The 14,466-nt window shown below is 38.3% G+C and overlaps 1 protein-coding gene across 2 annotated transcripts in view; it reads left to right on the top strand.

The window, feature by feature from the left end:
- Positions 1-14,466, top strand: part of SEC24D (SEC24 homolog D, COPII coat complex component) — a 93,306-nt gene that overhangs the window by 57,123 nt on the left and 21,717 nt on the right. For both annotated transcript variants that reach the window (XM_018562935.1, XM_018562934.1), the window contains exons 10-14: positions 4,317-4,432; positions 6,060-6,184; positions 9,786-9,977; positions 11,733-11,826; positions 14,100-14,216. In XM_018562935.1, the coding sequence (XP_018418437.1) occupies positions 4,317-4,432; positions 6,060-6,184; positions 9,786-9,977; positions 11,733-11,826; positions 14,100-14,216 (644 nt within the window). The remainder of the gene's footprint in view (positions 1-4,316; positions 4,433-6,059; positions 6,185-9,785; positions 9,978-11,732; positions 11,827-14,099; positions 14,217-14,466) is intronic.

Here is a 14,466-nt window from a genome sequence, read left to right as displayed (position 1 = left end):
GCAAGAGTTAGGATAGAAAATGTTTGCGGCCATGAAAAGTTGGTTCAATTTCCTGCAATAGAAGAGATTTCAGTGCTTTTATTCCAGTGCTTACCGTTGCTTGTATTGGATTAAAAAGTTGTGGGTCCATTTAAGGGGAAGCTAAAACAATCGTTCATGGTGCGTAAAAGGACATGTAAGAAGATTAACTCAAACTCTACACATTGCCAAGTTGACTTTGAAAATGTGGACACCAACTTATGTGAAATATCCTAATTGTCTAGGCTTCCTTCCTTACAACATCATAGAACACTAGGAAAGTTTATTTATTTATTACTTGTATTTACATAGCACTTTTACATACTGCACATTCACATCAGTTCCTGTCCTTGAGATGCTTACAATCTGAGTTCCTTATCTCACATACAATTACACACACATACAGGGCCGATTTAGTCAGGAGCCAGTTAACCTACCAGCATGTCTTTGGAGCGTGAGAGGAAACCAGAGAAAACCCATACAAACACAGGAAGAACATGCAAACTCCATGTAGATCTGACCAGTATTTGAACCAGGGACCCTCAGTGCTGAAAAGCAGAAGTGCTATCCACTAAGCTCACATGTTGTTTTGAAGCCATCAATCCCTCTATGGTTATGTACTATAAATGCAACTGTTATAGTCGATGCCTGTATTAGTCATGTGATATCCCGTCACTTGGTTTCTTCTATTTTCTTTTCTTATGTGAACACAATGAAAACCTATTGGATGAAAACACTGCAGATCGGCTCTGTGTGTGTAAAGCTTTGGCTCTCCACTGTTTAATGATAGCAGAGAGCAGCGGCTCCTGCGGCCAGGGTCGCGGCTTGCCTGAAGCATGGCCAAATGTTAAAAAACAAACAAAAACAAAAAAACACCTGTCCGGCGTCCAGAACTGCATTTCCTGGGCAATTCTTTCATTCCTGCACCGCATTTTCTGCCATTTTGGTACTATCAGCATTTTGCCCATAGGACCAGTTTCGGTGGCTGAAATTTCGGTGCACCCCTACTTTATACAGTAGTAACACCTTGGTCTTCCTATAGAAAAGCAACTGTTAATCTAAAATCTGTTCAAGGAACCACATAGGTGCAGTTTCATGTAAGCTAGGTACATACTGCTTGTCACAGAACCAACCAGATCTTTTCAACAGAGCTCTCGTTCTTTAAGGGGTATTATTGTTCATAAAACATAAACTTGCAGTATTAAACTAGTGAGACCTCCTAAAAAGAATGTGATTTACATTTAAATGAGATGTTACCACCTACATTAATCATGATTGTCTTTTGACTTACACAGATTTACATGAGGAAGTTATTAGGAACTGTTAGGCCTTAGACACTTTTCAAAAAATATATATTTATAAAACAAATCAGCGCATTGATGAGGGATTTGCTCACAATCCAGCAAAATATTCCTCACCGCATTCTTCTCGTTAACGCATATACAGTACTGTCACAAGTAGAGGGGAGCTGGAAATATAAAATAAAAGTTGTTTTAATAAGCTCCATGTGCCTATGGATTTCATGGCTTCAACGTCTATTAATCTCCCAGTGACAAGCTCATTTTCACTGAAGATACCATGCCATATTTGTCCAAGAGTTACTCTATGTGACTCATAAGCAAGTGTTTCTGTGATTTTGGATGAGTCCCAAGTTTTCTTTTTGTCGGAACAAGTCCTGCTAGACATTAGAATTAACTTGGATATCCTCGTTTGAATCGCTGCAGCACAGTCCTTTCCCTAAAAGAGTAATCTTTTAAACTTTGAAACCTGAGCCTCGAGACGCTAATGTCGAGAGTTTCCTTTCTCCCTTGGCAGTAAATATGTACTGATAAGTAAATATCCCAACTCTGATTATTTGTACAAGGGAACAACAGTATTTTTGGCAGAAAGAAGTTCTAAACAAATATAATTTATAATGGCTGCAAATGCACTGCAACCCTGGGTTTGTTTTATCTGTCAGTTACCATGTTTAACATATATCTTATGTACAAGTGCCATGCTGATGTGGTTTATATACCTAGTCATAGTCACAATGAAGTAGGATGTAGTCAGCAGTTTTACTGCAGAATTAAAAATATTAATGTTAATATAGTGCTTCTTCCATTGTTCTCCACTATATTTCTTCATGATGCAGAAGCAGGATTTGGATTTAAAAATGATTCCAATAACAATATTTCAGTATCTGGGCTTATCTTTCTCAGTATCATAAAACGGTCTGTTAACATCAAACATTCAGTAATGTAGCAGGTTTTGCAACCAGAATAAATGTATCAATATGTATGAAACTAGTTATTGTAATGACCTCACCTTTCATTACATTGCCTATCATTTATAGCCATGTCCATGTAAAAAAATTGGATTATAGATAGTTACTTTAAGGCCTGTGGTGATGGCATTGAGCTACAAATGCAATTTGAGATGCTTCTGAGGTCATTCAGAATTCATTGATGGTGCATTTGACCAACAGTTTACCTCCATTTAACCTGCTTTAAGCTGCCTTCCCATAGACTTGTATGGGGAGAGAAAACAGTTCTTAAGCAACAAAAGCCTATCAACAATGGCCCTACTTTTCTTGCTGGTTACTACAATAGTCAAAAGAATTTCTGATGGAGACTTTGATGAAGGACTTTCATGCTGCTGCTATGTATAAATGTAGCTTAGCCTTCCTTCATCAGAATTACACATCTCTGCACACATTGCTTTCATTAACAGCAAAAGTGGGTGAGGCCTGTAAAAAATGTATTTTTACGTGATCACAGACATGCATGATTAGCTTATATATATCAAGGCCCAACTCCTGGCCAAACTGTTTTTTTTTTTAAATTTGGCAACATGGGGGAGAGTTAGGTTTTTAATGCTATTTGTGACCCCATCATAGTATCCTCTTTCGGTTCCGCTATGATTAAGGCCTCTTTTGGTCGGAATACGCTGACGGGACCTCCTAGGTATGGTTTTATACATTGATTAAATAAAGAAGGTTTTTACTGCATGCAGAACTGTGTGCAAACACTTTTTTTTTTCTAACCTCTCTTTTTTTACCCTCTTTGTTGCCCGCTAAACAGTTAGGAAAAAAAGGGGGGGGGGGGGGTGATGACACTGGGACAGGAAGACATAGATAGGAAAATAAAATTGACAAGAGGTCTAATGCTTTCCGTTACTAAAAGTAAGTGATTTTCTTGCTCTCGTTGCCCCCACTGGAGAGATGTCTGTCTCACTTCCTGTTGTTATGACACCTAGTCACCAGTTCAGGACATGAGCAGAAATCTCCCTATTGCTAACCCTTAACAACCCTATCCAGAACTAGAAAATAACGAGTATTTGGCTGGATTTGGGCTTTAAAGTTTACACTGTGTTTGCATCCTGTGTGTAATGACAGGGCTCTTGGAAGATGTGGTTCTGGGGGTGTGATCTACATCATTAGGAACTGACATAGGGCACTTGTGTGGCCTTGTGCACGGAATACATGCTTACAATTAGAACCATTGTGCAGGTAGTCAGCATGCCCTTTGTCCATTTAAATGACAAATGTTCATACTAAACTGGAGTGTACCTGTAAGTGATCTCATCTATTTTTCTTGTTCTGTAGCAGGTCATTTCTGTCTTTCACTAAATAAGGTAGACGTTGTTCAAGTTGTATATTGGTAACTCTAAGGAACTACACTATCAGATCTTAAATGGCTTCCTTGACTTATAACTTTGGTTCAGATTTTCATTAAAGAGGAACTTTACCCATAACTTAAAAATAACAAGAAAGGCACCTTTAGAAATGTTTAGTAATGACAATCTACACACAGATACTTCTAAATAATTGCAGATTTTTTTATTCTCTGAATACCTTATTTCTCTTTTCTTCCCGCGTCTTCTCACAGTGGCCATTTTAACTAAGGGCAGGTTACTAGGTCTCCCTTTACTTCCTGGAACTCTGGCACAATTGACTAGGACATGTGACCATGCACATCATCTCAGGGGAGGAGAATGCCTTTCCCTGAGATCTCCTAGATTACAGATGAGATTTCCCAGCAATGTTCTGCTGTTTTAACCTTCCCAGGATGCAATGCTTGGGCACATTACATCATTTATGCCAAGGTGGACCAGGAAGTGGAAAAAAAAAATTGAAAGCTAATGAATGTAAAATGATTTAATATCAACATGCAGAACTGTATGCTGATGGGATTTGTAGTCAAAGGGGGTAAAGGTCCGCTTTAAAGTATGATTTCAACAGAAATGTGTTCATGTCTACTGAACTGAAGAAATATCACTTCTCTGTATAATTTGTTTTCCTGTTTATGTTTTGTTAGTCCCTCCATTCTACTTTCAACATCTGGACCATGTTGGCAGAAGAGTGGATTGCTATGAAAGGCCAGAGCTATCTCTGGGATCTTATGAATATGTTGCTACACTGGATTACTGCCGAGTAAGTGCATTGTAGGCTTAATCTCTTTCCTTTAACTCTCTGTCCAGCGTTTGTTTTATCTCTCTTTAGAAGTACGCGTCTAAAGCTTGTTGTAATTTGAAATAACATTTTGGCTTAGTGAATCATAACAGAAGATTGCAAGCTTTCCCTCTTAACTTATTACTTCAAAACTGTCTCCTTGGCAATAAAATAAAATATCATTCTGGGTATATCAACAGTAGATCAGTTGTTACCAAGGTATAAACATGATAAAGTAATATAAATCATAGATAACTGTTTTGTCATCTAAGTACTTCTAGGCATGACGGTTTTGCTTCTTATCTGGATATTGATATCACATTTTATATTTAATTTCACAAAGATAATACAAAGAACTTAGATAGGATCCCATAACAATGAGGTCATCAATAAATGGGAGTACCTACCTTATACCACGGTGTAAACATGGTAAATGAATATAAACAATAGATAACTGGTTTGTCATTGAACTACATGACGTTATGCTTATCTCGATATTTATACCAGATTTTATTTTTAATTTCACAGAGATAATACAAAGAACTTAGATCAGATCTCAGAACAATGGGGTCATCAATACATGATAGTATCTACCGTACATTATTTGAGGATGGATAAAGTAATCAAGATGTGCATATTATGAGTCTATTGGATAATCCATGAAATAGCATGGAGTCAAAAAGCCTGGTTTACACAAAAACACTAGGGAAGATGGGTTTAGTGTTACCTTTCCAGTTTAGCTAGATATGGGCCATTTTCTATGAGCAGTCTCCATACTGAGTCTGTGAAGGGGCAGCACCTATCAAGGATCACTGACCAAGAGTTATCATTTCCTCCAAAACGCTCATAGTTTACTGTTCTTTGAGTGACTTTGGTTTGGTTCATGGTGGGTGGGAGCTGTTAGCTGTATTTTGTCTGTCTTTCTGTTTTGTCTGTTTCTAGAATATGTTTTATATTATTATTTCAGAACAGCAATTTAGACTTGATACTGGGTAGTTTGTAATGTGGCTGCTGCAGAGGGGCATTCCTAGGAAAGAGTAATAGCATATCATTCCAGTTACCTGATTCAAATCTTATGTGGAATCTTGCTGGTCCAGTCATGTTCACACGCACAAGTTCTTGTCTCTGCATACCTTTTAGCTTTTTTTTATTTAATACATATAATTGGTGTTACTGACCACTTACATATCTGATTGCAGTGCTGCTGGTTCATTGAATAGAATATATAACTAGGTGCGCTGACTCGAGTATAAGCCGAGGGGGGCACTTTTCACCCCAAAAAATGGGCTGAAAATCTCGGCTTATACTCGAGTATATACGGTCTATATATAATATAATTTTTTGTAATTTTTTTTTCTACCACTCACTACCATTGCAATTAGTGGAATTATCTTTATTTCTGAGGGCAGCAATTTTTTGGTGTGCACTTAGTACTTAGTGATGGCATGAGTTGATAGTAGGTACCATCTAGCAGACTATTCCAGAATGCCTCTATTGCGCTTTGTCCCAAAATCCTTCTCACATCCGGTTACAAAATCCTGATTGCTGCTAAAGTAATATTTTGTTTTTCTTTCCTTGATAATAAAAATATATATTTCTTTGTCTTCAGAAAAACAAACCCTCCAATCCACCAGTTTTCATTTTCATGATAGACGTATCATACAGCAACATTAAAAGTGGTGTTGTTAGACTAATATGTGAGGAGCTGAAAACTCTGCTGGATCACCTTCCAAGGTAGGTTTAATGGTGTTTTTCAAGTTTTACTTTTTGATTTGTACAATCCCTTTAAACTGTTAGTAAGGCAAAGCTATAAACTGCGGTACACAATTTGTGCTACTAATGCCACTCCCATTGTTTACATTATTTCTGCATGTGAGTCAGCAGGCAGCCCTACAAGGTCAGTGTCTCTTTTCTCTTCATTCTGAGTGCTCAACATTCCATAAAAGACTGACTTTTTAGGGATGCTTATATCAATGGATGCAGTTGAAGTATAGTATATAAAAAAAATCATTTAGGCAGCTGTTATGCAAATAATATGCTGGCCATAAATAAGCTCATTATTGGATCAAGGCCATGTTTCCAAACAGGAATATTAGGCCTGTGTCTATGGATGGCATTGTCTGAGAGTGCATCCCCCTGGGACCCCTGTCAATTTATTTTATCCCGTACTGCTGAAGATTCTACTGAAATGAAATCCTGCCCTCTGCCTTAGTACAGACCTCCTGTAACTTGGGGTGCATGATCTGCTAACTACTAAAAGAGTCAGTTTAATAGTGCTGTAGTCATCTCTTCATTTCCTATGGCTGCTTGTATATTGTGTCTCACTATCGGGGCCAGATTACTCATGGCACCTATCAATGTGCTATACATGATTTCTGCTTATGCCATTATCCTAGCAAGTGCATATGACCTATTGCAGCAGCCATAAGGCCCCATTCACACACAACGCAAGCAAAATTGTATATTGCGTATATACGAGCGTCTATGCGCGTATATACGAGCGTATATGCGTGCACTATATGCAATCCCAGAATGCATCACTCGTAATGGAATTTTTTATGTGCTGTACGCGCGTATATACGCGTGTAAGTGCGCCTAAATACGCAGAAATGCGCTGCCCGGACGCATCTCTGTTCCATTCTGTTTTTGCGCATATATATACGCTACGCAAATATACTGCTCCATACGCGGCTATGTGTATGGAGCCATTTATTTGCATATGGTACTATTCGCGCGGCGGTGTGAATGAGTCCTAATAGTGACCATATCTGCAAGGAATAGGACCTGGCCTTAGGCTTCTATTTCAGCCAAAGAGATACTCCCTTCTCCCTTTTATGCTGTTCTATGGTCAATTACTTCCAATTGGTACCCCTGTGACCACTCATTTCCTGAAAATGCTACTGCTGGTGGCTACCATACTATATGATCAGTAAAATACCCAGCTGCGTACATAGAGATTTCTGAAGCACATTTTTTGCTTGGTTATTTCAAACTGCAAACCATTAAGTAGATAGTGTGGTATATTTATTTTCTCCCCACTATGCATGGACATTTATTACTTTTTCTGAAACGTATGTACGTATCTAGGGAAATGTTTTTAATGTAATAACAAAGACACAAATGGGTAGCATAGGACTTCTCTAGGTCTCTGCATATTCTCAAAGTTTTACTATATGATTCAAGTTATGTCAGCCTCAGGGTGTTTTAGATAGCTTTACTGCCACCTTCTGTACACTTCTTACCGCTGCAAGAATAAATATTCCAATTGCTGTTTCAAGTATTCACAGTGAAGATTGACTAAGGAATATATGCCAAATCCTGTAAAAGCAACACGAAAATGATTTATGGCCTTGTTACTAGCGTGTAAAAAAATGATTACTCCTGGGTTGTAGCACCAAATTCTTGTGCGCAGTTTACTTATAGAATGTCATAACTGAAGATAATTTTCCTGAAATAAGGATGCCTGAGATATATTGTGGTTAAGAAATGAGGAATATTTTGCAACATATGTAAATGTTACAAGCCTAGACAAGGCAAAATGTAGCCATTAGGTTTCTACATAAAAGGGTTTCAGTTCTGGAAGGATGCTGGGCAAGCCATGACCTCACTTCAGAAAACCCCTTGACATCTCCCATAGGAGAAATGCAATTACTGCCTTGCTTAGTTGAAGTGAAAGAACAACATAAGATAATGGCTCTCTGCTATGAATACCGAAACATGTTTTGGGCATGATTCAAGTTTTTACTGGAAAACCACCAAAGCATCACGTCTATACAGAATCCTGAAAAATCACGGCATGACTCAGACAGAAACAAACATAGCACATGTAGCATTTGGGTATAGAGAAAAATGTTACTGTAAACCTGAGGTGGTAAGTGTCTTGTCAGCTTTTGCATTTAGCTGTAGGGACCTTTTGGATGTCAGAGTAGAGATGGGGTGAAAACGGTGCACACTCCATAATTTTCCAACTCGTCCTCAACCACCCAGATTCTAACATACAGTATAGAGATCTGATTACAACCTTCCAGACCTACGAAACAATGCTGTCAGTGTTATTTTGATGTATTTCATTTGTTCACTTTATAGTTCCAGTTTAGGAGTTAACAAAAAACATGTAACCCTCCAAAGGTCTGTTTCTCTGTGGAAGCTGCAGTCTAATGGTGATACCACATTCATACCGGAACACAGTATCCTAGTAGGAATCTAAGACAGGATTTAGATTTAGTGCTGCAAATACTAAATATCTATGGGTATTATGGCTGCTGACCCGAATACTATTTTGGAGAACCTAATTCCAATAAAGTGGAGGACTGCTGTTAAGCACAGTGGATGCTTGAATCATAATTTCTTTGTACAAAAACGTATAGGAGACAATAATGGAATCATAAGATAGGTCAAAGCAGAGCACATTATATGTTCATTTACCCCCTACCCCATCCCAAAAGTCTTCTTCTGTCTAGTAGTCACAGAAACAGAAGACACATTGGTCATGGTATGAATGTCCCTTGCTGTAAGAACTACGATTTCAATGCAAAGTGACAGTTCATTATTGTCAAATACCCTGCTCAACTTGACGTTCTTACTAAGGCCCCGTTCACACCAGGGCGGTTTAGCCGCGGGAATCCACCGACATGAACAATCCCATACATTGCTATGGGGACCGTTCATGTCCGAACCGCCTCCCGCCCGAATTGCTCCCTGACCCTTGGTTTGATGCACTTTAACAATTATAGTTGCTGTATTCATTTGGTTGGATTGTATAGCATTTCAGATATTTAAATATATTGGCAAAACCAGTGATGTATCCTTTATGTTTCTAATTAGGACACAGAAGATTTCTTTTTTAAGGGTTTTTTTTTTTAAGTTGAGCTGTATGCTTATAATGTTATCGTGTTTTTTTTTTTTTGTTTTTTATTCTTTTTTTTCTACTTCTCTTTAATATCTCAAATCAATAAAAACATTGTGAGGCAAGTGATTATTCCTATCATCTGTTTCCTGATTTTGAGATTTTGTCTAAGGCTTGAATACAGTTTTGGAGAGATTTTACAAGACTCAACATATTTATGACTGATAAGCCGTGACAATTTATTTAAGAATAAAACAAATGTTTAATCTTTGACCTGCAGTGTTGTGTAATTGCTCCAACAAACAGTATAATATCATTATGAGTGTGGCTAGGTCCAGATAATACATTGTGATCTCAAGAAATTCTTTAATATTATTTTTTATACTTTTTTTTGTAATTTTGTTATTTCTTTTTAATAATATAGACAAAACTTTAGTAACCTTTTTGTTGGGCTCATTCATTTAATGGTGCGGCCTGTTTTTCTTGCAGGGAGGAGAATGCAGAGTCATCGGCTATTCGTGTGGGATTTGTCACATATGACAAGGTTCTGCATTTCTACAATGTGAACAGCAGCCTGGCCCAGCCTCAAATGATGGTGGTGACAGACACGGCAGAGGTCTTCCTGCCTCTTCTGGATGGATTCCTTGTCAATTTCAATGAATCAAGATCAGTAATTCACAAGTAATGTATTCTTTTATAGTAAGCGATACTGTGAATTCATTTATTAGTATGGAGGTGTATTATATTAACAGAATACATTTTAGCACAGTATAGCCAGTTTTTTGTTATCAAGGAAACCGCTTCACTCTAGTTTTAAAGTATGGCCTTAAGACTGATATAAGACAAGCAAAGGAACTCAGGCTATTTATGAAAATAAAGAAGCACATCATGTATTGATCTTTGTACTGAAATGCATCATCTGCTTTGTTTAAAGCAACTTTACCCTGTAACACAAGGAAATAGACAGAGGTCCATTTCCTGAAATGCATGTAGCAATTTCAGTGAGTAGTCAATGCAGCTCAGTGAGAGACAGTGGCCAGTTAGTAAGCTATTAAAGCACTCTGTGTGTGTGGAGGTATGAGCAATGTTTTACTCAATCAGAACAACAACCCTGGAAGCTGTGGCACCCTAGGCCGAAGCCAAGTTGCCTGCCCCTCAATCTGACCCATTAATAAATGCTGCTGAAAGTTTGCAATATTCAGTGGCCAATAGAAACAGATGATCTTTTTGTTAATATGACTACAGCTTGCCAAAGATAAGCTTCACTTTCTTGCTCTGGACAACAGCACATTATTGCGTTTTCTACCTGATCATTGAAATGTCAGTAAACTTCTGAAGGGTCAGTCCCCTGGTATTTTTAGTTTTAGGTATTTTCTAAGTATTTGTTGAAGCATGTGCTGGCTTCTTTATCTATTAGAGAATGGAGTATTGTCCTGCCCCTTTCTTTCCACAAAGCTTTGCTCATCCTGCTGCAGCAGGACAATCTGATCCCTCCTGCTGCATTATCCATAATGTATTATGATAAATAAAAACTTCATTGGTAAAGTAAAATTGTCTTATAATGACTGCATCAGGTATATGGGTATAGATATTAAAGGAGATGTATTGGGGAAGTAAAATATACTCTTCCCAATACTTAGAGCCGGCGTGGGACACTGCAGCTGTCACACGCCGGATCTGTATACCAAGAGCTGAGCGATCATGTAAGAGCTTATCACTTAGTTCATGGTCTCCTCCCTGCAGAGAGCGGTGACAGCCACTGCTATGCGCAAGGATTCCCCCTTTTCTCTCTGTTCCTCCATTGTTCATTGGAAGGACAGAGATGGGAGGGGGTGGGCACAGCTGGCTCTATGTCTTGGAAGGCAGAGCCAGCTGTCAATCAGGCAGCGGGGTAGATCCTGACAATATTGACAGGATCTTTTCTGGCTGCAGCATGGCTCTGCGCTGTCAGCATATAGCGGGCAGCAGCTCATTATATGGTGACTTTAAGTCACAGGAGTACATTAGTAAATGTAACCTAAAAGAGAAGTAAAGCCAGAAAAAAAGTTTGGCTTTATGTCTCTTTTAATGTGCAGAGATCCAAGTGTCAATACCTGAGAAATATCAGAATTCATTTACCACTTCTAACTGCTAACATCTGCCTCAGACCTAAAGTATCAGATTGGGTGGCATGACCCTTAAAGAAAACCCGTCATGAGAAAGATCTATAAGGCCTGACATTGCTCATCTCATCCTAAACAAGCATGCAGCAAATGAAAGGAAAAACATTATTTGCTTATGTCTATATTTGCTTCTGGTCAGTTATTCTGAAAGCCAAAGTATCAATATGACAGCCAGGGAGCTAGCATTTTCAGATTGAGAGATGTATTTAAAAGACAATATAAAGTTCTTTGTAGTCATGGCCTTTAGAATCACCAGCCTTGCCCTGTCTTACAGCTTGCTTGGACAGATCCCAGATATGTTTGCAGAGACAAATGAGAGTGAAACGGTCTTTGCTCCGGTTATCCAGGCTGGTATGGAGGCATTAAAGGTGAGACTGCATTTTCCTTGTACAAATAGACTTGCAGGTTTTGTTTGGCACATTTATAAGATTATAACCTCACCCTATACATTTTTCACTTGTAAACAGTTTTTACCAAGTTATTCATAGATGATGTTATAAGGAAGATGTTATATCGTTGTCGTTTCTGAGCTGCATTCTATCATTTATTGTTTAAGTAAACAGCTGTATGAAAGATAATATCTTTGCTTTATATTTTGGGAATTGCCCTGTTAGTGTTCACATGTACAAGTCCTAAAAGGTCATAACTGACAGTAAAATGTACAGGATATAAATTCTTGATGTATGCTTTAATACTTACCAAGCCCACACCTCAGTTTCTTATAATAATCCCTACCTTCCCTGAAAATAATTTCCATTTATAATAACAAAAATGTAAATAAAGGGTTGCTTTTATGATCGAGTTGTGTATGATGTGAGTTTGTTGTATGGTTTTACCCAATGACAATAGTGTTATCTGAGAACAATGTATAGCAGCTATAGACGGCACAGTGCTCTGATTGCCCTTATTTAACAATCTGGCAATGTTTACATTCTTTCCTATTAAAGCTTGTATCCCATTATGAAGCCCGCGTAAGCTTTGATAAGATAGCTCTTGTTTAGAATGTGCAGCTTGGGATATAAACTCGTAAAGTAAACTTTAAATTGTGAAAGCTGAGGGTGTACTCTATAGTTAGAACAAAAAAACGCTTATGGGATAACATGTCACGTCCACTTTATATTACTTTGCTTTCAGTATGAGCTTCTAAAGCAGTTTTACTGAAGTATAATTATCCATTATTTTCAGCCATTATCACTGATCACTGCAGTTCAGGTAGGGTAAGTCTAGGTTTGCTTCAATCGCATTCCCCTGCAGTGGTCTAGCATGGTCCTAAAGACAGAAATCCCAGTGCCACAAATAAAAGCTTTTAGGAAAATCTTATGTTCATCATTAGCTTTTCTGCCATCTAAAAAAAAAAATGGCAAGGCCCCTATCCCCTGATCGGAAGGCCAATGTTACTCTATAGGCAACATGATCTAAATGGATGTGCGTCTTCACATCTGATTACCCCAGCTCCATCCAGGTCCAGAAAAAAAACAAAAACGTAACAAGATTTCCCTTTTAGAGGACCTGATCGTGACACATCGCAGGTAATCTGATGAAAACAGACACATGTCTGCTTACATCTGGCTCCCTATAGACCTAACATGGATCTATACAGCTCAGTTTTTTCCTCCATCGCATAAGGCACCTTTCACGTGGCGCCTGTGTGAAAAGGGACCTTTACAAATGCGAGGTTATTCATATGACTTATTTGTTACAGAATGTATTTTGGTTTCATCTCAATGCTAAAGCGACCATCAGCTTATAGTAGAACTGTAAATGCCAGGTCCGTACGGCATACTGAGCTGGCCAGCTGGAAGCACTTTTGTAGCTCCGTACACCGTATGTCCTTGGCAGCGAAAGGGTTAAAGGGAAATTATAATGTTTTGGGGTTGATTCTTTGGTTAAAGTGTACAGTTTTAAAATTGATCTTTTATATCATTGTTTTTTATATCAAATCTTTGTTTTTACAAATGAAAAATTCTAGTTTATCTGAAGAGAGAGCACAGCAGTATTTATTTTTCTTTGAGACTTTGGGGTTGATTTACTAACCTTATAAACACACCACGAACATGTATACACCTCTGTAGTGTTTTCCCTCCCAGCATGATCTATGGGTGGAATCTAGACACCTTTGTAATGTGCACACACCCAGCAGGTGTGTTGTGCAAAGCCCTGCCCTGAATTGCAAGGTGATGTTGTGTAAATTAGCTCTACATTGTGTTGCTTGCGTTGCTTCACTTGTCTAAACTGTGAAGCAGCATTATATATGCATCATGTGCATGATTTTTCCATATATGGCATTAGTGGAAATATGCTTATAGAGACTTTTTGGTTGATAATTACGCTTTGCTGTGTAAAAATCACACGCACCTGGTGCGTGCGTGTGTTTAGGTTAGTAAATCACCCCCTTTACCTCTCTAACATACTAGAGGGCAGAAAGAGAGAGTTCAGCACTCCCTTTCTAGTTCAGCAGTAGGCAGGTGTACCGCCAGCACCCCCTGTTGTTATCCATGTAAATACAGCAGACATGGTACAAGTGAGTAAAATGACAAAATCTGTTGCATTACAGTGGTATAGCAGTAGGGGTTGTAACCCCTACATTTCTGGTTTTGCCCATAATAACTTACCGAGAGTCATGTTTTCTGTGTTATGACAGGCAGCAGAATGTGCAGGCAAGCTGTTCATCTTCCATTCATCACTACCTACAGCAGAAGCCCCAGGAAAACTGAAGAACAGAGATGACAGAAGGCTGATTAACACCGACAAAGAAAAGGTATTTACTCACTGAGCACTTACTATATTGTGAGAATAACATTCATCTAATGTTTAGCATTTTCTACAGTTAAAAAAGTTCTATACTATTGTATCACATTGTGTCTTATATAACATGCTCCATATTTGTGAGCATATGACCCTTAAAGTAGAACTGAGGCCATAGTGTTGTGTAGTTGTATGGACAAAATATGACACGTGGCATTTGTTGCCTATTTTATATAGTATGTTGTATGTACATATACATTAGG

The sequence above is a fragment of the Nanorana parkeri genome, unplaced genomic scaffold (genome assembly GCF_000935625.1).
Source record: "Nanorana parkeri isolate BGI_ZX_2015 unplaced genomic scaffold, ASM93562v1 scaffold614, whole genome shotgun sequence".
Classification (NCBI taxonomy): Eukaryota; Metazoa; Chordata; class Amphibia; order Anura; family Dicroglossidae; genus Nanorana; species Nanorana parkeri.
This window is presented reverse-complemented; position numbering and strand designations above follow the sequence as displayed.